The 26,082-nt window shown below is 42.5% G+C and overlaps 1 protein-coding gene across 1 annotated transcript; it reads left to right on the top strand.

The window, feature by feature from the left end:
- The first annotated feature begins 23 nt into the window (after window positions 1-23).
- LOC123761300 (katanin p60 ATPase-containing subunit A-like 2) lies at window positions 24-25,591 on the top strand. The gene is made up of 16 exons (XM_045747232.2): window positions 24-58; window positions 6,857-6,923; window positions 9,557-9,627; window positions 12,872-12,995; window positions 14,013-14,152; window positions 14,394-14,567; window positions 15,197-15,356; window positions 16,411-16,528; window positions 17,410-17,519; window positions 18,078-18,246; window positions 18,617-18,729; window positions 19,600-19,796; window positions 20,521-20,692; window positions 21,300-21,399; window positions 22,210-22,468; window positions 22,596-25,591. Exons 2-15 carry the CDS (start codon window positions 6,864-6,866, stop codon window positions 22,347-22,349), a joined length of 1,848 nt encoding a protein of 615 aa, XP_045603188.1. The 5' UTR covers window positions 24-58; window positions 6,857-6,863; the 3' UTR covers window positions 22,350-22,468; window positions 22,596-25,591.
- Window positions 25,592-26,082: the final 491 nt, after the last annotated feature.

The raw sequence follows: 26,082 nt of genomic DNA, 5'->3' as shown, positions 1-26,082 counted from the left end.
TGGTCGACAGTCAGTTGGTCGACTTCCCCCACGCCAGGAGTCTACCACGTGCGCACAGGTGAGCCCAGTGGCAAGGGGTCCCCTGGCAGAAAGCAGTTTCTTTCCTCTGGTGACGTGTATACGGGCTGTGATCTGCTACATATAGCCGGTGTGCAGAGGAAGGGTGAAGCGTTTGTGTTCCACGGAGACACAGGAAAGGTGTTGCAGTGTTGGGGAAGGTATAGCCGGGGCCGGTCCTGGACGCTGATGTGATGGTCAGTTTGGCGTGTGACTGGTGTGGGAGGAAGGGGTTGACGCTCACCTATGACTAATAACCATTACCTCTCCCTTCCCCTATTTTTTACAATGGGGGGGAAGGAAGGGGAGGCAGTCAACCAACCCCCATTCGCTCACTATTCCCCTCCATCCCACCCCCTTTCCTCCTCCTCCTACACTTCCTTCACTCCCATATCTCAAGTATCAACTTCGCAAAAATAATCTTCGAATCATCAAGGGTTGGACGCAGTGCCCCGGACGGCCAAGCACACAGATTCATCACTTATATATTCCGTGTGTGACCTCGTAAGTGCATGTCCGCCGCCCACCGACGAGGCCACGTGAACCGCTTGCATGTCCCAACATCGCCGCCATCGATTGCCGGAAACAGGGTTAAACGTTTCTCCCAAAGTTGCAAGTGCCAATGTTATCTCAGAGTTCAAACGTTTGACACGAAGCTGCTAACGTTGCCACTGGTGAACGGTGCTGACGCAGGATTAAAGACGTTGCTTTCGCTGCATAAATTATAAGCGTTAAAACGTAGCTCCCGCGTCTTTTGAACGTTGATGGTGGACGCAATGCTGAAGCAATTATTCCAAAATGTTGATATATGTCTGCTGCTGCTGCTTCTGCTGTTCTGATTGTTTTATATATAGTTGACGTTGTGGTCCACGACTGCTCTAGTATACCTGAGTCTACGGTAGTATACCTTACGTCCACTCATCCACCCACCCGTCCACCAGCACACACAACGACCACTCTAGCCTCACCTAAATCATGACCGGTGTATATTACGACCCTCAGACACTCCAATCATAAGCAATATACCAGGCTACCGTCCTATTATGCTATTCGGTAGCAATATTTTTTCACGACCACTTTATATAGCGTTATAACACGAGGTGGGAGGGATCTGGCAGGGTGGAAGAAAGACTGGCAGTTCTGACACATAACACAGGATGGTTTTATGTGTCCCAGTATGTGTTCCACCTTATCCAACACATTATAGCGCATGATAGCAGTGTACGGATCTGACTTAAAGGGAGAGAACTCGATTTAACATGATTTTATAGCTATAATTATGCCAGACTATAATTGGTGTGTGATAAGCTTTTGATGCATAAGAGGTAACGAGCGCATGTAGTACTAGTCTTTGCTGCAGTAGTGATAGGTAACGATATAAATTCTGTTGTTGATAATAATACAGATAATAATAATTACTGTAATTACCAGATAAAAACTGTAAACAGTTGAAGAACGATTTAAACTAACACACATACACACACAAGCACGCAATTTTTACTGGAACATAGCAATTAAAATCCGTAATACACCGTAACCTAGCGTATGCCATTAATTTCCACGGAATTTGAATTATTCTTAGATAAAATTATTTAGTATTTAATTTCTTGGTTGTTGTGACACGCAGAATAAATCTAACTAGCGGCGCCCCATAACTCTAACCAGTATTAATCGGGTTTTAATAATGGTTATTAAATTATACAGAATAGTCAAAAAAGGAATTTAATCTGTAATAATATCCATATAAATTGGATTTAAGACTCCACAAAATCCCACCCTAGTCTTTATGTTAGCAATGAGTCTTATGCACACACTTTGGTGATGAGTTGTGTGTTGATAGTCGAGGGGAAGCTTGACTGTGTCTTGCCGCTATTATACTCTGTTATTAATTGCTATAAATTTGCAAAGCAACAGTTTTCTTAGTAACAAGGTAATTTTCCCTAATTTGAAATTGCAAGAGCTAATTACTGTCGATGAAAATGTAACATAAAACATGTGGTTAGTGTTACACACGCATGATATAAATGTGTATGTGTGTATACTTGTCAATATATTCACTCGCCTATTTGTCTCGTAGAGCGGTCTTCAGCTCCTAGACTCCGCCTTTCAATCTTCGGTCACCAAGTGGAATGGCTTCAAATTCTGTTGCCCGCTTTCATACCTATTCTTGAAACTATGTATTAACTTAGTCTCAACTACTATTACTTCATGGCGCTAGTTCACTACACGGAATAAGTGCTTCCTAACCCTTCAGTGGTTCCTCTGAGATTATAGTTTCCACAAATAGCCCTTCATCTTTCCCCTGGCCACGCTTACTGAGATGGTAGGCATTGTTGCTCAGCCATTTATCATAAAAGGAGTGAGTTGGTATGTCAGGAACGACTATCTGAGAATAAGTCTACGGGTGAAGAGCTTCATGTTTAAATATGTTTAACTTTCTCTTGGGTTAATGCCCTCCTCCTGCTCTTTGTGTACGAACATGTGTGTGTGTGTGCAACTGTTCCAGTGTGTACTAGTGCGCTCTCGCGTGTGTGTGCTTGCGTGTGCATGTGTGTTGGTACTGGTACTCAACTTACTATGACTGCGTTTTCTGTTTACGGTCGTCTAATGTAATATCCCATCCCGCATTTTCTTGGGTCGAGTAACTGTGTTACAGTGTGAAGGATGTGTAATTATTATTATTATTATTAAGGTGTTAGAAACAATTTAATTTTTGGTTCTTGGATTATATCAGTGTGTGTGTGTGTAATGACCTAGGTGTAATTACCTAAGTGTAGTTACAGGATGAGAGCTACGCTTGTGGTGTCCAGTCTTCCAAGAACTCTTTGTGAAATAACACTTTGATGTGTGTGTGTGTGTGTGTATGTGTGTGTGTGTGTAAACGATTAAATGATCGTTGAAGAAGGGCGTGTTCAGCTTGGAAACACAGACAATCTCTAATTATATTAGCCAACCAACACACACCTGCGACCCTTTCCCTATTCTCAGAGGCGTGGCCAGAGATGCAGCTTCCGAGAGGTTTTCTTCCCATCATCCACCACTGCACCCAACACTAAACACATTACACCATCAACCACACGCACACTCCACTCGCCACAACACACAGTAATATTCACCACACTTACACCCACCACTACACACTACACCCAACACAACACTCTCTCATCTGCCCTCAGACACTCCATGTGCACTAACAATTAAAGAAATTGGTCCTCAATGACATGTAGTGAGGAGCATAGAATGAGTGCCTGATAATGAGATATGAGTACAAAAAAATAGACCTTCCTTCGGGACTATCATCAGAATCCTTGTCATTAAATGTAAGTTAGACGAGAGACTGACAAGGTTAGTGGTTCTCTCTCTCTCTCTCTCTCTCTCTCTCTCTCTCTCTCTCTCTCTCTCTCTCTCTCTCTCTCTCTCTCTCTCACTCTCACTCCCCCCCTTCCTTGTCTCTCCCTTACCTCTTCCCTAGTTCATCATTAGGAACTTCTCCACCAACTCTGCCATAACCTGCTAGACTCGAGCGCTGCTCTTAATGTTGTTGAAGAATCAATAAATTCTCCTCTTGATGCTGCCCAACCGATCCTTCCCGGAGACCTCTCTATCCTCCTCCTCCTCCCAGAGCCTTCTCTCTATCCTCCTCCTTATCGTCCTTCTCTTCTTATCTAGACCTCCCCTTCTTCCCGGATGTGGGACGTGAAATCGTCTGCCTTTGACGTGTCCCTTCGATCTTGTGTCATATTATTCTGTAGAACAGGTTGGCTTCTGGCTTCTGCCAGAGGCTTGCTGGGTGCTGGAGCTGGTTTTTTCTTTACAATATTTTTTTAACTCATAATTCCACATGGAGTTCTCTTTACAGTGGCTCGCCTTTATTGTCCAATCTCATTACCCAGAACAATTTGGTTCTCTTAGTCTACCATATTCGATTAAACATTGAATTGGAATGTAATAGATCTGCTACTGGCGAATTCTCCTAAACTACTCTTTCTTATGAACGGGGTGATGCTCTCTTCCTCTCTGCTTGGTTCTTTCTTGATCTCTCTCTGATTCATTTGTTTCTCGTCTAATCAAGTGTTTTTTTATTTACTCGAGCTCTGCTCATTTCAATATTTTTTCTCGTCCTCATTTCATTTTCCTTTTTATTATGTTTTAGTATTGTCTCTGTAGTTTATCTGTTCTGTTATCATATATAATGTTCTATGCTGGGTTTTTTCTACCCGCATTAGTTCCCTATTCAATATTCTTTCTCTTCTGCTGTGCTCTCTCCGGATATCTTCTTCCCATTCTCTGTTGACATCTGCAAGTCGTCTTAAGACTTTGCCCCATACTCCCAGGCGTAATCCTCTACATTTCTTTCATTCCCCCTTTCTTTATTCAAGTGATTACGTATTCTCACACTTGTAAATGCCTTTGTGTCACATTTATTTAATATTTCAGGAGTAATTATTCGTCTTCCTCTCTCGAGGATCTTTAACCAACCCCCATCGTTATCACTCTCCTCTTCACACTCTTCTTCGCTAATACCATTTTGCCCTTCTCAGTCGCTAGTTGATTCTCATAACCCTATTCCTTGCCTGTGTATTTAGAACCCTCTATACTAACCATTTCTCTCATCTTTCAGTGTCAAAACGTTTTGGCTTGAAATCTCTGAAGTGCGTTCTTCACAACGATCTTTCTAGTTCAAGTCCAAATACGTTCATTGAGACTATAAAATACATCTCAAAAGAGATAGAATAGCTTAGGCTATTTCTAATCTAATTTAGGTTATTTCTATTTCTAGTTCGTCGTCTTTAACCATGTTTCCCAGTTCATTGTTCTAAATCTTGTTCTTTCCAGTGTTTCGTTTCCCATGTAATTCCAGTTCGACGTGTCAGCCATTGCCTTCTTTCCATTTCGTTCTTTCCTAGACCTCATAATAATTAACTACAGAAGTTTGAGAAAACAGACGCCATTTAAGTGTTGGAAATGACAAGCCAACATCCCATAAATGATTATAGTTGCACTCTTGAATTGTTTGCAAAGTGTTTAGCTTCAAATTTGTTTAAATATATTTGTGTCTGTCCTGCAAGCGAGGTTTATACAGGACCAGCGAGCAAACATGATTACACAGGACCGTCCTCAACTCCGAAATGATGTGCTTAAAATACCGCCCCTAGTTAAACCTAGACAAGACTCGCAAGGAATGTAATTATCTTCACTAATCCTGTACCTCGTAAAATACGTGCAGCTGCAGTATATCACATTGTTAAATTCTTGGGTAGGAATTCGTTATAGGCCCCCCCCATCCCCACGACAAAGAAACAAAGAATATATAGGTTATATGTTAGGTTATATGTTAGGTTATAGGTTGTTTGAGGACGCAGACCTGCTCCTGGGCAAATCCAGAACCGGGTCACCCCCTTTGTTTCTCTTCACAGTTTTATTAAGTTGAATAAAGCGAAGGTTGCGTGCTTAAGGTATACCCCCGCTCTGGTTACATCTAAATGCGTCACTAGCTGCGTCATGTATCACTAGCCAGAAGCACCAGTCTAGTAACCGCTCCCAATGAGCTTTATCTTAGTAATCCTCCGAAGGCTTATATGCTGGAAATTCATTCTGACTATACTGGAAAACAAAATATCTTCCGTCCAAGAGCCTTTCTCGAGGATTATGTGTGAAATGTACTTACAGGTGAAGCCCGTCCTCAGCCACAACGAGCATATGCTCGTTAAACCACCCGCCAAACTCTTTGTTTACGAATGAACAACGCTTGATACACGGCTTACCACTATTGCAGCCCGTCCTCGAACAAAGACCCAAAAGTGATTCCACCCACCCGCCAAACCCCCTGTTTACGAATGAAAAACGGTTTACACACGACTCACAACTGCTGACGTCCGAACATATCCGGAACAAGTGCTTCACTGACGAATTTTGTTCGAATCCCAACGCTATAAATGCTTCACCCACGTACTACAAATACAAATAATCGCCAACAGAACCTAAACACCTAACCTAACCTATGCCTGTATATGCACAATATGCTAATATATTATAATATTAATTTATACTTGAGAAAATTCCCGTTTTGAATGAACAGTATGTTAAAATGTATGAATGCGTCTGTGGGGTCGACCGCTGAATGTAATGGACTTGAGTCGTGGACGGGTTGAAATAGCAACCCGTCCTCGATTCAAGTTCATTACATCCAGCGGTCGACCCCACAGGCACATTCATACATTTTTACATGAAGTTCATTAAAATCAGGAATTTTCTCAAATATAAATAAATATTATAATATATTTGCACATTGTGCATATACAGGCATAAGTTAAGATAGGTGTTTAGGTTCTGTTGGCGATTATTTGTATATGCAGTACGTGGGTGAAGCATTTACAACGTTGTGATTCGAAAAAAAATTCTTCACTTTGGTTCGAATGAACAGCGTGTACAAATTTATGAATGCGTTTGTGAGGTCGACCGCTGGATGTAATGGACTTGAGTCGAGGACGGGTTGAAATTAACCTAACTCACCTAGCATCTTTAAATCCATCAATGTAACCTTGCCTAACCTAACCTAAAACCTAGCCTAACCTACCTCATATCCCTCAGGTAACCTACCTAACCTGATCTAAGTTTAGGTAACCTAATCTCATACCATAAACTCATTGAATATAATTTCAACGTGCCACCATGAATCAATCGCGGCGGTGCGCGCGCACACGACCTCTTCCTGTATGGAAACACTCCCATACCGCAGATTGCAGGATTGCCACAACCATCCTGCAACGTTAACATTGAATTATTTCCGTTTTTCCAGATGCGTGATGACATCCAATCACTTATCCCTGCAGTCCTTACGGGCGGCAAGCCAGGCCAAGGAGTTGGTGAGTATCAAACAGAGAGAGAGAGAGAGAGAGAGAGAGAGAGAGAGAGAGAGAGAGAGAGAGAGAGAGAGAGAGAGAGAGAGAGAGAGAGAGAGAGAGAGAGAGAGAGAGAGAGAGAGAGAGAGAGAGCCTGCCTTCTCACTCAACGAGTGGTAGATCAATAAATCAAATTCTGATTTTAATTCTTGTGGGTTAACCAATGCAATCAGTTACGCGCATGTAATGAATAACCTCCTACAGCCCTCAGAGACGGGTCAAACCCCTTCCAGCAGCCTTCTACCTATTCCTTCCTGTCCCCACCGTCATGGTGGTGGTGGAGGGGGAAGTAGGGGCGTCCGTACTGCTGGTGGTGGTGGTGGAGGTGTACGCACGCTGCCTGCTCTAGTACCCGCAACGGGCCAGGTGTGTTATCTGAATTGATTATGCAACCCTGGACGAAAATCCCTCCCTACCCTCACCTCTACGACGCCGTCGTGGAAACCTCCAACCCACCTATTACCCTTCCTGACTCCCCCACGCCACGAACTCCCTTATTCGTCCACACGCCATCAGGAAGGCGCTCAACCCACGATTAGACAGTACCCACGATCACCATTGCAGGCGATGAGTCACAATAACGTGGCTAAAGTATGTTGACCAGACCACATGCTAGAAGGTGAAAGGACGACGACGTTTTGGTCCGTCCTGGACCATTCTCAAGTCGACAATCGACTTGAGAATGGTCCAGGACCGACCGAAACGTCGTCGTCCCTTCACCTTCTAGTGTGTGGTCTGGTCAACACGATCACCATTCTTATTCACAATCCTTCCCACCACAGGCTTGCCCACACCTACTCCACCACACACCTGGCCACACACGAAGCCACCACCACCACAGCCACGCCCTCATCGTGCCCATACCTGCAAAATCGTGTAGCCTTTGATCATTCATCCAAGATATTCACTGTAATGAACAGGCGAGTACTAGTAGTTAACTGCAAGAGAGACAGAGAGAGAGAGAGAAGGACAAAGAGTCATTACCTAGTTGTACTTGGGGTGACTGAGCCTCAGTACCCCTGAAGGTTAATGCCTCTAAACCTTCACTCAGCTGGTTAGTTTGGTCGTATGTGATTTTATGTCCATTTCTTGTAGTTTGACTGCACAACCTTTCCCCCTTATTCTCCTGCATGATCCCTCCACGAAGATCTTCGTTCTGTCCCTGTTGTTCATTTAGATACGCATTTTAATTTATTTTGACCTCTTTCATGTCACACTATCTGTTCCTATGAGCTTTGTCGATGTCCCTGATGATCTTAAATGTCGTGATCATACCTCTGATGAAGTGAAGCTACATTGGTGCTGCATACGTGGATACTGGTCTGACATATGTGGTGTATAATGTTCTGAATGAATCCTGCTCTAGGCTCCTGAAGCCTGTTCTTATGTTAGCCACCATTACAAATACCGTTAATTTGTGTGTGTGTGTGTGTGTGTGTGTGTGTGTGTGTGTGTGTGTGTGTGTGTGTGTGTGTGTGTGTGTGTGTGTGTGTGTGTGTGTGTGTGTGTGAATGGTTTAGTATTTATGAAGGTACATGAACGTATATTTGGATATAAGGGTTTCCATGTCTGAATGCAAAGGTGAATAGTCACGTATATGCGTGTATGAAGGTAATGGGAATGGAAGGAGGGGACTTGGAGGAAAGGAAGGAGAACAGGGTAGGAATTACAGGAAATCAAACATGACTCACCTGGTGTTGTCTAACCCAGCATTTCACCCTTCCCCGCGTCTGTCCTCCCTACCGTCCACCCTCCCCACTGTCTACTATCCCCCGCGTCACCATCCCTACCAACTTCCCCCTCTCCTTTATGGTATGTCATGGTAGAACACTGTCCCATCTCCATCCGTATCTCCCATAAACACACACACACACACACAGGAGTCCAAGCTCTGGGTCGAAGAGCTAGAGCTCGTTCCTGAAGCCTCAGATAGGTGAGTACACCCCACACACTTAAACTGAGAGGTAACATTGAACAAATCCTCGAGACTGGTCCCGTAACCGAGAGGGATGAGATATGAGGTAAGGCCCAACCCAAGAATGGAAAGACGTAAATATGAAGGTACATGATCACAACACAGCTTCCTTCCTGTGTGTGCTTCAGGTGCGACTTGATAAGGGTCGAGCTTGGCCTGCAGTAACGTCGTCAATTTCCTTTCTTTTCATAAGTGAGATTGTGTTTTTTTTCAGCCGTGTTATTGTAATATTCTTTGCTTAATAATGAATTTATATTTCAGAGCAACCGATGATGTTTATAATACAAATTTCCACTAAAATGTTGATAATGATGATCTCTTTCCTCTCTTTTTCCCTTTGTTGCTTCCATCCTTCGGACCATACCTTTCCTTCCCCTCCTCTTCCATCTCCTACCATACTGATCTCAATCATCTCACATACATAACTCGATTTCACCCCCTCTAACTGCTATCCCTCATGCCTCCCATAAACTCCCCTCCGTCACCCATTCCATAACTCTCCTCCGTCACCCCTCCCTCACCTGTCCCATAACTCCCATCCCTCATCTGTCCCTCACCCGTCTCTCACCCATCCCTCACCTGTTCCTCACCCGTCCCTCACCCGTCCCTCACCCGTCTGCAGGCGGACAAACGAGCTGAGATTCGACGCAAGTCCCTCATCATCTTGGTTCATCACTATCTCGACCAGGAGGGGTAAGTCCTCGACCAGGAGGGGTAAGTCCTCGACCAGGAGGGGTAAGTCCTCGACCAGGAGGGGTAAGTCCTCCACCAGGGGGATTAAGTCCTCCACCAGGAGGGGTAAGTCCTCGACCAGGAGGGGTAAGTCCTCGACCAGAAGGTGTAAGTCCTCGACCTCTGCCTGTTTCATGGCTGGCAGAACTCCTGCCAATATCAACGTGATGAACACGTGGTCGACATAACCAGTTCATGTTAGTAAACATCTTGACCACTCACAGCCCGTTGGACACGTTCTTCTCGAAGTCAATTTTTTGAATTCGCTTAGAGAGAAAAGGTTACATAGCTAAATATGTTCGGGCATGGAGATAATTATCCGTTCCTGTTCAATTCTCGTTTCTCAGCAAACACCTTCAAACAAAATAGCAATACTAGAGCACATATGAGTCCCGGAAAAGTTGAAAAAACTTAAATGAGAGAATTCAAGTGATACTTGAAAGTTGAAATGTTATTTTATCTTCGATCCTTAAGATGTATATCAGTTAGCGCTTTGCTTATGCCTTAAGTAGTAAGTTCAAAGTATTAAAGGCAGCTTACAATAAATATATACAAATACTCTACAAGCACATCTACGTCCCCTGTGACTTGATGACTGCAGCAGCTTGATATATGACGATCTGCACCTTTTGTGTGGTATTCTGTCTGTCAGTGTTCCCGTGTGTGTGTACGCTCTATCGTACCGCCTTGAAAATCGCAGTTCAAATTCCTTAGCACTGACGGTATAGGCTTATTGATTTGTCCGGCCTTAAAGATCAAGGAGTCAGCGTGAAAGGTTACCCGACCAGGTGTGATAACTAAAACTTCTATCCTGGCCTTTGTTATCTTCTGCTTTGATAACTGATAAGATGACCAATGGAAGGATGAGGACACCTTCTATGAGGATGAGACCCCCCTTCTCTGAGGATGAGTCACCACCTGCAGGACGATTCCTTCGTCTTCTTGACCAAGAAACCACCTGCCGTGGCCTTGACGTGTATAATCTGTGTCTGCACGCCATTACTCTTGCTAGCCTGACCTTGAGTGCCACCTTGAGTGCAGTCGTAACCGCTTGTTTCGTGGCCCCTGGAGCTGTTAGTGTCACGGGATTAGATCTTGGCTTGACCTGTTTGTTATTATCCACAAGCCTTACGCGCCTGGATTCAGAGTCGTGAGTATTAGGCTTTTAAAGGGAAGAAATATTTTGTAAACATTTACACAAATTTTTGTGTGAATTTTATTGTTTGGCGATAAATGTTTTGGGAATTATTTACCGTTATTTTATCTCTCTGTTTTCGTATTTATTTTGTTTCCTCCGTACCGAAGAGCCTCGCTAAGGGAGAGAGTCAGTATTTCTACCTGTAATTTTGTGGCGGTAATCTTGTAGATGGACAGTTTCTGTCTCGTCGTAATCCCTAGCATTCTGTCATAAACCAGACGGTCGCGCTAATATGTATTCTGCACATATCTCACTGTGCTGTTACACGTTTAAATTGATGAGAAGAACAGTCAGAGAAATACACGAAAGGAAATAAGTCAGGAAGAATAAAAGAGAAATATGAACAAGAACAGAAGAAGCAACAAGAAAGACGGAAACAAAAGCAAATTAATAACATCCAGGAGGATAAAGATAGGAAAACAAACAAGCGGAAGCTGAGATAAAGATTGGAAAACAGAGAAACGAACAGGGGGCTAAAATAAAACCATAACAACAGAAAAACAAACAGACAAAGACTAAATGTATTCACAAAATAAGACCAAATAGGATGAAAACCTTCTTGGGTTGTACCTTTCCATTCATATTTCTCACTCAGGTTAGCAATCGGTCGGTCAATATACACATTTAGAAGTATATTTTAGGCTGTGTCTCATCTTCTGACATTTCACTGTAAACTAATAGTTAAGCAACAAATGCAGGGAGACATTTTATTCCTCCTAAAGGTCATGATACGAAGTCAGGAAATATACGAACGGCATCATTACAGAGGTATGTGCATGACAGTAATAAAATTACTAATGTTATAGTTTTCTGAAATTTTGCATGCACATATACCTCGGCTAAGATACGAGGCTGAATTCCACCACTTCAGGCTATTACAACGTATTTTAATAATAATAATAAAAATAATAATATTGTTACAGCAAGGCAAATATTCTCTATTAATATGTTTGTTTATATGCATACAATAATGTTTATTTACTGTTGATACTAATTGCTTACTGAAATGACGAAGAAAAATGGTTGACTTGACTGAGGAGTTAAAAGGCTCCACCCACACGCCATCTTTCAAAACCCGACTCAACTCACAACTTAAATTCGATATTTTCTTATCATCAATATTTAACGCATATTCGTTATATATATTTGCTCAGTGTGTTTCATCTATATAATGACCAAGGCCGTTTGTTTAACCAGTGATCGAGAATAATGATGAAGATACCTTCTATATCATTGTGAGTAAAAATGAGTCTAGCATGTATCAAAATGAGCTAAATGGATGAATTGCAAGTGGTCTGGCTGAACTCTTATCAGCTAACAAAATCATTGAGATAAAGCCATTATATTTAGCAATTTTGCTATAGGATGAAAATTCGCCTGATTTAGTAATGATCATGTAATCAGAGTGGAAAGAGTGTTGCTGTCCGACGGACGCTTTTCAAACGACTGTTAGTAAGAACTTTAAGAACAAATGGAACTGCAGAAGAGCTATTGACCCACACGAAGCTACTTCAATTCTAATGAACTCAAACTCATTCATCTATATATATGTCTGTCAATAAGTCTTAGTTCGAAAATCTGAGTCAATTATAGGTGAGATTTGTGAAGGCTTTTGGCTAGGATTATCATGTCAAAGTCACACAAATGTTAAGAATCTCATTTTCCGCTCTTAGGGTAGTTTTCATGAATCTTATACAAATTGAAATTATTATTTTTTCCTGATTTACTGTGGATAAAACGGTTTCTAATTCCAAGTATAAGTGGCGAATTTGTTTTCAAATTTCACATGGAAGTTGCGAAAAACTTCTGATTATCTTGAAATGTGACGAAAAATCTCCCGTAGTTACCTTGCAATGTGTCGAAAACTTCTTATAGTTATTTTCCACTCCTGAGAAAATTATCATGAGTCTTCTTACTTTCGAAGGAGAACGTTTCCAATATGCATAAGAGAACATCGGTGCTGCAGCTGCTTCTCCTGACGAAGGATTGTTTGGTGTTTCCTTTCAGATATAGTGATGCAGCCAAGCTCCTGGTGCAGGAGGCTCGACTCAACACCGAACAGTTCTCCGTCTGCGACAGCGTCGACCTCGCCGGCGTCCTGCAGGAGCATGAGGCCTGGTTTGTTGCTAAGGTTAGCCTTTGTGACCCGTCTTAGTATCTACTAGAACAGTGTATCAGGTGAGCAGACTCTCACTCGCTCTTGACATGTCCAACAGCAAGGCTGGGCCATACCTACGGTAAGTATCCTTTCCTGTTTACTGTATGGCTACAGATATAAAACTATATCATATATAGATATACAACTATAGATCTATATATAGATCTTTATATTTGCTTACTGCTGATAAAGTGTGGTACAATACCTCAAAACATAAAATAAGTAAAGGATCGCAAGGAAATGGTAAATTATGTTAGAAGTCTTTGTCATGGCCAACTACTTAGATGCATGTAAGGTCGGTCCTTCTCGTCCGCTACTAGACTGGAGGTAGGCAAGGTCTTGCCTGTCTTGAAGAATGATTCGCGTGGCGCACGAGACCCGTTCATCTGGCTGTCAGCAAACAAGACGTCTCAGCCTGAATTGCAGGTGAAATAATCTAACACGTTAACGAAACTTGACTATTCGAGGATATTACTTATGACGGCGACTCCGATACAATACTGTACTTACAAGTATTTATTTGCTTTTGGTTTTATAATCAGTCACAATTTTCCAAATCCACTTACTTCCAGAGTCTCGAAAGTAACAGGCACTGCCCCATCCAACACAGTTACTGCTTATTCTAACACAATCACGGCTCTAGTCAACAAAAATCACTGCCTTGCGAACACAATCACTGCCTAGCCAACAAAATCACTGGCCTGCCCATTACAATCATTGCCCAAACTAACATTACTACTAATTATCACCAACAACATATACTGATCGCTTTACTGTTTGTAATTTTGTTTAATTTCAAGTAATTATCGTCTTCATTACCCAAACCCAATCATCTCTCCTTTCACCCTAATCACTTCCATCACTTCCTTTCCAATCGCTTCAGCCCCAACAACAACAACCTCACACCACTACTACTACCACCACCTCCACCACCACCACCACCACCAACATCAGGGCTGATGCAACTCTAATCTCTTGCTGCTCGCACAGTACCAGAAGTACCCGAAGCTGGCGAAGCGGGTGTTGGTGCCCAGACCCACGCCCAAGCCCCACCGGTGTAGCCACCTCCACGAGGAAGCCAACGCAGCCAAGAACGACACACTAGCGGGGAAAAAGAGCCCTTTCTTCAGGTAGGTCGTGTCGGTGAAGACCTTTTCGGAGGAGGGCCGGATTTCTTTTAAATAATGAATGCCTTTTTTTATGTTATATATGTTAAAGTATAGGAACTAGTTCAGGGTCTGAAAGGGAACATCGGAAATCGACTTATGTAACAAGATAATCATTTTATAAAATCAAAATAATGCAGCTGCAGTCGTAAGTTTCTTCCGGTATAACCAGTTCTGTATCTCCGTTCCTTATCGGCTCCTGCAGGAGAAGGTCACTCCCTCGGCACGGAGGGTCAGGAGGGAGCATGGGTCGCGCCGCCAGTGATCCAAGCCTCAGCGACGACGTCTCCAGCGCAGGCGAGGTCAAAGGTCGCGGTCGTTCCCGCAACTTTGTCAGGAACAAGATGATCGACAACAAAAAGCGTGAGGAGGTCGGCAGGTACGTTGTTCTTTGTGCATCATATTGACCTGTTATCTTTTTTACATATCTATCCATCAAACTACTTATCTATCTTCTGATTTATCATATACCACCCATCTTTACCATGTATATTGGCCCTCCTCCTCAGTCCATGTGTTTGGGCACCATTTCTTCCCTCTCTCATATCCCAACTACTTGACCTCTCAACCCTTTTGTGTCCTGTATAGTCATACTGGCTTAGGGCTTGTCCCTGGTAATTACTCGGCCCTCCTCTTACCAGCAGACAGTGCCAAGCTGTTTTAAGCTCTTCATAACAATGTCAATAATTTGACATAATTTGTATATATGATCCACGTATATTAAAAATTAGCAATAACAACGATATGAATACAAATATTTAGAATTATCAAAGTAATGTCACATTGGATAATTTCCACTAGACCCGAAAACAATTGAACTACCCACACTCCTGTATGACTGAGACCTTGTCCCACTTCAATAGTGTATTTTTGATCGCCCGTAAGCCAGTACCACCGCCCAATGCACCTCTGTATCACTGAACCCTCATATCCTCCCAACCACTCTGACGTTGTGGTCTGTTACCCCCTGTCTTCTTCTGTACTTCGTCGACCCTGCCTGTGTCCCAGGGTTCCGCTGGTGGGACGGCGCGTCTCGGGAAGTGGAGGACCACTGCGGAGTCCCGGGGACGAGAAGAAGGACCCCACCAAGTCCTCCTCCGACACCGACAGCGAGAAAGGGGGCGCGGGCATCGCAGCCTCCCTCGCACCCGTCAAGACCGGCAGGATGGTGAGTACGAGGGAGGGGGATTCTTGGATGATGGAGGGAGGGAGGGAGAGGGAGAAGGCGGAAGGAAGAAGGAGGGAACCGGAGAGGGAAGAGGAAAGAGCGAACTTTGGATACTAGACTAGGATTTCCGGCAGTACATCATTATGAATGAAGTACATACACATCTCTTGAACACCATTGATAGAGTTATCTCTAAATTCCGCGATTTTTCGCATTCAGTCACATAATGACGCAATTTATATGAACAGTTCTGCGGACAGAGTTTACATTTAGTCAAGTTTACGTCAGCAGGTGGTGCAAACTCCCAGAGGTACATGTAGCCGAGCGTAAGCCTTGCAGTGGTAACGTCTATAAGTTTGCTAACTTTATTAGATAATCCATAGACGTGCGGTTCTTCCTGCATAATAGAACGATCATAGATGTAGTAACTGGTGTGAATTTCATTTTGCCTCAGGTCTAATACATTTTGTTGCTGTTTCCGGAATATTGCTGCCCTTAGACTGCTCGAAATCAATACAAAATGGTCATCAATTCTATATTTACGAGCAAATGTTTGGGATGACTCATCAGTTCTATCATGCATTCAGAGACCAATATAATCAGGAATCCACAGGAGACAAACTCTGACTCTCTTGATTATTTCCTTATATATGTGCCTAGCTTCAGGCACAAACACGTCACAGTTAAGCCCTGAGGAGCTGAGTGTTGTGAAGGATGATAAGGAGTCACTTACAATTAGCGTGTCGACTCTGGATTTAAGTACTCGTTCGAGTGCAAGAAGATGGATATTTTGCTACAACCTATAAAAGCAGTTATACGATATTAAACATGTGATTCAAGTTTCATTAATTTTCATTTATTAATATTAGTTGAGCCTTCTAAAGGAGAAGGGAACAACCCCTAGTGTGTAGCTACACGCTGCTAGAGACTACCCCTTGTGTGTAACTAAGCTCTGCCAGAGATTACAGTTCATGTGTGCTAAAACCCCATGCAAATCCGATCTCTGTTTACATCTTGTGTGGTTCTGACCCTCACTCTGATCTACTCGCCACAGCCACGGCAAGTGTTGGACCTGAAGCAGATGATAAGTGACTACACACGTCTTGAAGACAACATTGGTGATGTGGGTAAGGGTCCTCCCAGGCCTCCTTCCCACCCTGACCAGTCACCTGGTGAGTTACGTTATAGCTACTCACACACACACCTGTCTTAACGCTTCGTACGTACACACGTACACGTCAATCTTCACACCCCTACACCTCGTAAACACACACAAGCACGCACACATCTGCTATCATCCCTTACATCTAACCTTACACCTCACACACCTCAGCCTACACCCGCTACACATCGTATTGGTTGTATATACACACCTGTATTCCCCCCTCACACCGATTCTCACTTTTCGTACATGCACACTCAACTGCGTTCACACCCACACCTGTTCACTCACACACTACGCTTACCACATACCTGTTCGCACTCAGGAAGACCTGAGTCACATCTTTATCCTTCAAGAAAAACAATGTAATATTTCAGAAATTGTTCTTGACAATGTGCAATTCTCCTTTTAAATGCAATACAAACCCCGTTATATATAAAAAGCTCATAAAAAAAAGAAAATATTAAATATATTGTGACCAATTTGTTTTCTATTTAGTGTGTAGAAAATACAAATTAAGCTAATTCTATGTATAAAATTCACCCTAACAAATATGTATCAAATTATGTGTTTAAATTGATTAAATTGAATAAATTTATGGATTAATTTATGGATTAATACATACATAAATTATACAATAATCCGTTTGCATTGTTTAGAGTGAGGAAACGGCATTAACAAATTGCAACATTGAATTCAATATAAATATAAACATGAAAGTAATAGCTTAACTCATTACTGGTGATCAGATATGTTGTCATATTCAATCATTTAGAATTAAACCGTAGCTCTGTTTGCCTTATCATATCAGCACACCCCATGATGACCTGTGAATTGATCGTGGCATGGCCCGTTTGACCTAGATGTAATGTGTGACCTTTGACCTCACAGGTGAGGATGACGAGGACAGCGATCTGTGGGACGAGAAGAGTGTGAAGCCGCCTATCCTCATGCCTCACTTCACTGGAGAGTTCAGAGACCTCGCCAACATTATACAGCGGGTGGGTGGTCACTACAGCTAGTGGGTGGTCACTACAGCGGGTGGGTGGTCACTACAGCGGGGTGGGTGGTCACTACAGCGGATGGGTGGTCACTATAGCGGGTGGGTAATCACTACAGCGGGTGGGTGGTCACTACAGCAGGTGGCTATATATATATATATATATATATATATATATATATATATATATATATATATATATATATATATATATATATATATATATATATATATATATATATATATATTCTGAAGATGTATTTAATATACGAAAGTACTTAAGGAAATTTCCTGTTTCATTTTTCCTCCGTGGTCTGACATTGTCACATTCTTAATCACGTGTTTATTTTCGTGATATACACACATATATATATATATATATATATATATATATATATATATATATATATATATATATATATATATATATATATATATATATATATATATATATATATATATATATATATATATATATATATATATATAAAGACATTAATTTATCCATTACAATTCTCATTTATTCAGTAATACTCAACGCATTATTTTCTCACATCAGGAGATCTTGGTGGACAATCCTGAGGTTAAATGGGAGGATATTCTTGGTCTGGAGGACGCCAAGAGACTTGTGAAGGAAGCCGTGGTGTACCCTCTAAAATATCCTCAACTCTTCGTCGGAAGGTTCAAGCCGTGGCGAGGCATTCTCCTGTATGGACCTCCGGGCACAGGTGAGGGGCGTGTCAGTGCAGAAGGCAAGGCCAGTAATATAAGCAGAATAATAGTCTTGTTATATTTACCTGCATGTTCAGGAGATTAGGGCATGGCTATACCAAAGGAAACAAAGAGTATAAATGGGGTTAAGTCAGAGTGGGAAAATGTTGTAAGTGGAGTGCCTCAAGGCTCTGTCCTGGGACCTCTGTTATCCATAATATATATAAACGATTCAGATCTAGGTTTGAGGCATGTTCATGAGAACAATGCTTAAAAATGGATGTGTATCATCTCTCTCTCTCTCTCTCTGAGCTGGCAGCCGGGCTCTGAGTACGTAGTTTAATCCGTAGCTGTTAACTAGGTTCTTTGTGCCTCCTCCCCATGCAGGCAAGACCCTCCTGGCGAAGGCGGTGGCGACGGAGTGCAAGACCACGTTCTTCAACATCTCCGCCACTTCGCTGGTGTCCAAGTGGAGGGGTGACTCGGAGAAGCTAGTCAGGGTGAGGATCGAGGCTGCTCGGGCTCGTCTTGGCATGCCAGAGGAGTTCTTCAAGAGCCTGGCCAAGCTCGCTCGCTCGCTTGACTGTTTGCTTAACTATTTTTCTACCTCTCCAACTCTCTTGGTCGGCGTTCAATCCCTGACCGTCCAAGTGGTTGGGCACAATTCCTTTCCCCCGTCCCATCCCAAATCCTTATCCTGACCCCTTCCGAGTGCTATATAGCCGTAATGGCTTGGCGCTTTCCCCTGAAAATTTTCTTCCCTTCTCTACCCCCTCCTTCATTATCTATTAAATAAAAACGTTACCACCTGCAGGATCTACAACATGCATGCATTTAAATATAAAATGTGCTGTCTTAGGCTAAAAAATACTTTCATTTAAAATTTTTATGCTTTTTAATTTCTTTCGAAAGAAAGTGGTGTTGTGGTAAGAGCCATGTTTACATATACCTGGCACCAGACCCGCAGTAACCCTCCATGTGTAAGACTCTCTATAGTCTTATGCAATAACCCATTTAGTTGTTGCTTAAGACTAGGAAGTGAATGAACTCTTTTTATTGTACTCTTGTAAATATGTCGTTCAACCACTTGGACTCGTAAAACGACGACATCCCTTCATGCAGGTCGGCGTTTAATTCCCGACGGTTCAAGTGGTTCCTTTCATCCCTCAGTCCTCATGTTCCAGCTCTTATGCTCTTCGTATTTCTTTTATGTGTCATATAGTCATAATTGCTTAACTCTCGGTAATTATTATTATTATTTTTATTATTACATTATTTTATTATTATTATTATTATTATTATTATTATTATTTCTAGATTCCTGCCATGTTTTAACTGCCATATCCTCGTGTCTACTGCCATCCCCGCAGGTGCTGTTTGAGATGGCGAGATACCACGCGCCCTCCACGATATTCGTGGACGAGGTGGACGCGTTGATGGCCTCACGCCAGGGTGAACAGGAGCATGAGGCCTCCCGGAGAATGAAGACCCAGCTGCTGGTGGAGCTTGATGGACTCACCCAAGCTAACCACCATGTGTTCCTCCTCGCTGCCTCCAACATACCTTGGTAAGCTTTCCCATGCTGCCACCCAACCACTTGGGCTGGACGGTGGAGCGACGGTCTCGCTTCATACAGGTCGGCGTTCAATCCCCGACCGTCCAAGTGGTTGGGCACCATTCCTTCCCCCTGTCCCATCCCAAATCCTTATCCTGACCCCTTCCAAGTGCTATATAGTCGTAATGGCTTGGCGCCTTCCCATGATAATTCCTTCCTTCCTTCCATCTGTAATCCATCAAACAGAATTTCCCATGCTGCCTTCAGCTGTTGTTTTAGATTCAGCTCCTCGGAACAATATGTTCCAGATAGCACAGGCTATGGTGAGCCCGTAGTGGATTTACCTGGCACAGAAGCGGGGCTGTAACTGGTATGGCCTTCAGCCTATTCCCCGCCTTTATCTAAACCCCGTATCTTAATCTCTTCCCTCCTCCCAAGCTCCTCCGAGGAACCTCTGAGAGGAAAAGAGGACAAGGAGACGCCCTAGAGCACATGTTTCATGAGCAACTAACACACCTCCTGTAGCAAGATATTGAACACGTATATAAAGACGTGTATCAATTTGTTGAGGCAAAGCAAACGAGAGTCACGAATATAAAAGAGTTACATACATGAATAGGAAGCAGGAGCGATCTTTTTATTCAAATTTACAGTGCTGGATGTCTTACGCATCACCAGCTTCTTAATTCATGCTTAATCTCTAATCAACCAATCAACTCATGCCATACCCCAATAGGCAGCTGGATCCAGCAATGCTCCGTCGCCTGGAGAAAAGAATCCTAGTGCCACTACCGGGCTTGGAGGCGCGGGAGGCCATGTTCAAGCACCACCTGCCAGATGTCATCCCCGACCTGGAGGAGGCTGGCCACGCCATCACCACCCATCTCGACTACAAGAAGTTAGCCCAGGTCAGTCAGTAGCTAGGGACTATCTCAGCTGGGTTAGATCATCCAGGGGGCCACTAGGTCGGGATTTTACCACTGGGATTACAGCGGAGGATGTCATATGCCAGTGGGACTACGTTAGAGGCTGCTACATTTCAGTATGACTCCCGTAGAGGCTCTCATACTGTATGTCAATGAGACTATGCTAGAGGCGGTCATTTTTCAATGGGACTATGCTAGAAGTTGTGATATATCAGTGGGACTCCGCTAGAGACTGTAATTTGTCAGTGACACTGCGCTGAAGGCTGTCACATCCAGGAGATCAGCACTTGTAATCAATACTGGTACAAGTTAATGGCAGCTAATACCAGTCAGTGGTTAATTAACAGGTCATTCGAAGGACACCTGACTGCAAAGAGGAGAATGGAAGGTCAAAAAGAGTTTATAAGGCCGTTGATATGTACACGTAGTCTGACAGTGACCTTGTTACCCACTTTTCCCCTCCCACCAAAGGTGTCCCTTCTCCCACCACGGGTTTACCCTTTCCCACCACGAGTATCACTCTCTCCCACCACGAGTATCCCCTTCTTCCACCGCAGATAATCCTCTATCTTTTGCCCTCTCCCCGCAGTTGTCTGATGGGTACAGCGGATCCGACCTCCAGGTGGTGTGTCGGGAAGCCGCTATGAGCTGCCTAAGAAAGGTCTTCAACGTCTTGGAGGATCATTCAGGTGAGAGGTCACCCTGGTGAGATGAGTGACCCGGGGCGTGAGTAACGTGTGTAAGGTGAGCAATAGGTGAGTTATGGACGCGTGAGGAAGTAACAGGTAAAGTGTGTGGCAAGTGAGATGAATGACGCGCGAGGTATGTAGTGTGAGGGGTGAGTAACAGGTGAGGCGGGTGGTAGGTGGGTTGAGTCTCTCATGAGGAGCATGACAGATGAGGTGATCGTCACACGTGATGAGCCTGACAGATGAGGTGATCGTCACACGTGATGAGCCTGACAGATGAGGTGATCGTCACAGGTGAGGTGGGATGAATGCCATTTAAAATCAGCATCAAATCACATTTGTCGATCAATACTTAATTTTAAAAATCAATCAAAGTCCTCTTTTTAGTGAATTTGAATCACTAAAAATATATTTTTAAAATTTTAAAATATTAAATTTCTTTTGAGTAAATCGAAATATCAAGTGCTTACTTCTAATTATTATTTGTTATTATATTCAATATCTTAAAGAACACTTAAGGCCATGTCTTTGCCAGACCTATTGTCTGTACGTACTTCATTATTTATTTTCCCTTTATTTATCACTTTAACAACTCTTGCTATTTGGTAAATTATTTACCTACATCCTCCTCCTCTAACAATGCTCTTTATTCTATTAATTATCTATTTAGGGTCATTACTGTTGATTGATACTGTGACGCCATATTTGCAATTTTTAATTACATCCCATTTATTACCCTATGTATATTATTTACACTGTCACTCCAGTTTACACTATTCACACTGACCTGTCTGGTCTCCCCCGCCACAGTGGGGGACTCGGAACTCCCGGAGCTCAAACTGGACGCCATAAACATGGGCGATGTGGAGACGGCGCTGCAGAAGACCAAACCGGCGCAGAGCAACAACCATCAATACCTCTCCTGGCACTCCAAGTTTGGCTCTGCTTGAGGGGCCTCCTTGACCTCGAATCTTTCCCTGCGATTGTCTGCCGTGGTGTGCAGACTGTGGTGGGGGGAGAGGAGGGGTTACAGCAGTGCTGAGGAGGACCTGGTGTTGGAGACAGGATGGTACGTTAAGTAGGTGTTAATGTGTGCTATGCTGGTGGTAAAATACTTTGTACATGAGTCAGATTACTTTAAATTGACAGCTTACACAATGCAGCACATTCATACAACGCTTTTTCTCTTGTTCCAGGGAGTTTATTGCTGCTTGAAGCCTGTTTTCTTGTTGGATTCAAGTTGTTTGCAAAAGGCAGGGATTAGCAGGTTCACTTCCAGGAACGTATTTACCTGATTTACCTGAGGGCCACTAACCCTAGTGGCCTCGACGACGACAGGAAGCTGTCGGCTTGTCGAAAGCTCCCCCAAAAATGCTGGTGGTAACTGATTTGCAGAGTTAGGTGAAGTTGATACACGTTCCCAGAAACTGTTACGGTTGGAGGTACACATTCCCATACCAGGGTATACTTATAACTCAAATAATTCATAATCATGGGTATGTGGATTCGTTCTCATTCCTAGAATCACACGATGGTCGAAACTTTCTTAAACCTGAAAAGTTGAGAGACTAGTGTGGCTTATGTTTTTCATTCCACGAAGGCTGGAAGTGCATCATATCTTCGAAGCTTCAGAAGCTGTAGGCCTTCCCATCCCTGGAATCCCAAAGACTGTCAGTGTTCCAAGTCATGCAACTTCCAAATACTTAAGATGTTCTTGCTTCTGAACAAACACGTGAGAGAAACTGAAGGCGCTCCTAGTCCTCAAAATACTCATTAAGCTCTTAGGTACTGAGAGATATAAGGGCACACTCACCATTTAAAATCTCAAAAATCTCTGACTTTGCCAAGAGTCTATGTTTACTCTTGCCGACGGTAATGCACAATTACGTGGCTGAAAATTAGACAACCAACTCACAAATAGGAATTGACGACGTCTCGGTCTATTCTGAACCGTTATCATTACACGACTTGGAATGGCCTAGGATAGACAGAAACGTTGTCAATTTTTTTTATCTTCAGATTTGTTTGTTGATATGTTTACTCCTGTCAAAGAATGAACCTCCTTTATTACATATCTGCGTTTATGGTTTTAGAACCTATAGTACTCTTGCTACACAAGTGCTCCAGGTTCTACTGCCAGTGACCCTCAGGTCTTCAAACCTCTTCAGCATAAACAAATTATTTATAAACATTTGTTACATTCATTGATGACGCAGCTTGCTGGAGTACCTTACTAGATACTTGCTGGAGGCCTTATTAGAGTAACAATTGCATCCTTTTCAGTGAGGTCAGAGTGACTCTCGCTTGTTTTAGTCAGTCAGGTCAGTGAATGCCAGTGTCATTAGTCAACTGATCTCCTTTTCAATCTGGCTTCAAATTTGATAATGAACATTGAATGGGACTGAATTTATGTACCAAGGATCTCTTCATCTCACGTAAGGCCGTTCTCACCTACGCCAGATAGGTCAAAAGCAGTTTTTTTGCATAGTGTTGACTTTTGTTAGGATCTGTAGCATTACAAATCCTAAATTACGGTTTAGAATACGACACTTTGGTTTTTGAACAAAAAATGAAAATAAATGTAAATTCGTAGTCACGACACTATAAAACCTGGATACAAATGTTCGAGGTGACTTAGGTCAGGGTTTAGTATTGTTGTTAAATAGAGGTTGATACATAACTAATCTGCCATTTTGTATTAAGTAGTCATAAGTGAGTGTGTAACTGGGTGTGTCCTCTGTGTGGTCGTGTCTTATGAGTAGTATAACCAAGTGTTTTGTGCGTGTTTGTCTCATCAGATATGAGGAAGTGTCGTGTGAGTATATGTGATTATGGTATGTGTAGGTTCAACACACGACTCTGCGACTCCTGAAACATTCAGTGTTCTAAATGGTTCTGAGTCCAGACTATCTTAGGCTGCTCATATTTTTGTCAGAATTGCATATGCCGCTGATGTTATCCTTTATATGTGCTTCCAGTGAAATACTTTAGGTCATATCCACACTAAGGTCTCCTCTTCCTCTTCCGATGTTGGAAAGTGTCTCTCCTTCAGGCTGAACCGATGTACCGATCATCTAGTCTCGTTTCTCTGGATCCAATCCTCATTGTTGTTCTTATTAGGATTGAATTCCAAAAGCCACTTACTGGACCAATCTTGCATATTTGAGGGTGTCTTGTGAGCGTGTGTGAACAGTGTCCTGGTAGGAGATATTATTGTCTGGAAAAAGCTTTTTCAGGAATTGTTGAGCCTTCTTTAAAAATACCTTTTCAAATTGAATTATATTCTCTGTTCGAGGTAACTTTAATTAGTTTTAATTTGACTATACATATCTTTACTCAAACTAACTTTTCTCAAAATGTTTTCACTCAACATGTATGTCTTTGCTCAAAGTACTTTACTTAAGATATCTTCGTTCAATTTAACGTCAATGACGATTCCTTCTCTCAAAAACTCTTGAATTATTCTATGTTTATTTCCAAGTTTTCTCTCACTTATTCTGCAAGATGCTGTTTAGAACTACGGGTATAGTTTGTATTACAACTATCACACGATTTGTGCTATATAACACCCGTAGAGTTAGATATATTACTTGTCTTGAACTATATTCCGTAAGCTGTAGATAACCTTCCTTTTCGTGAACTTCTATCCTCTTGTCCTTTTGCTGAGCCTCTATCCTCTTGTCCTTCTGATGGACCTCCATCCTCCTGTCCTTCTGCTGACCCTCTATCCTCTTGTTCTTCTGATGGACCATCCTCCTGTCCTTTTGCTGAGCCTCTATTCTCTTGTCCTTCTGATGGACCTCCATCCTGCTGTTCTTCTGCTGAGCTTCTATTCTCCTGTTCTTCTGTTGAGCGTCTATCCTCTTGTCCTTTGGCTGAACCTCAATCATGTTGTCCTTTCTAGGTGGTCATGATGTTCTTGGTGTTCTGTGAGATATCTCATCTAGTTGTAAATATATGAGTAAATTATACTTATCTAGTCGTGATCTTGTAGTGATGGGAAGTATTTGCCATAGTTTACTGCAAGTCTTGACGAAACAGGCAGGCTTAAATATTGGATGAAGTTGTCGTAGTTGTACTCAATTAATGTACAATTTTGCTTCTGTCTTCCTTCAGGCGAGTGGAGGACAGATGGCATAGAATTACCAATGAATATGGTTCTACAGATTAAATAAATTAACATATAAATGAATATAGTAATAAAGGAATCTATTGTTAACGGGATAAATGATAAAGAAGCTACAAAAGACTAAACACAAAAGGGCATGTACATGAAAATAAAGGAAGTGAAGGGGTTTATAAATGAATGTAAGTGATGGTTTTTGGTGCAGGGCTGATGGCAACCTCTGGAGGGCTAGTAAGACCACATCAACAGCTTTCTGACTAACCAGCAACTATACTTTAGTCTTGGACATAGTCCAGGACAAAAATAGTACGTAAATCCGGGTTGACCTTCATTAAATAATGAAGATATAGGAAAAAATGGTTGATTGGTGTTGAAGGTATAATAAACTCAGAAAGTGAATCCACAACACGAACTGCCTTTAACATTTTCATGTATATTTTGTATTATGCACCCCATACCCATCCCGTGGGCGGTGGTGGAAAGGGTTACAGAGGCACACAATCGGTTCAGGAACTGAACCCCTTCGTCCATTGTACGTTCAGCTAAGTAAGTGACAT

Source organism: Procambarus clarkii, chromosome 7, assembly GCF_040958095.1.
Source record: "Procambarus clarkii isolate CNS0578487 chromosome 7, FALCON_Pclarkii_2.0, whole genome shotgun sequence".
Classification (NCBI taxonomy): Eukaryota; Metazoa; Arthropoda; class Malacostraca; order Decapoda; family Cambaridae; genus Procambarus; species Procambarus clarkii.
Note: the sequence above shows the minus strand (reverse complement) of the source record. Positions and strands in the feature narration are given on the sequence as shown.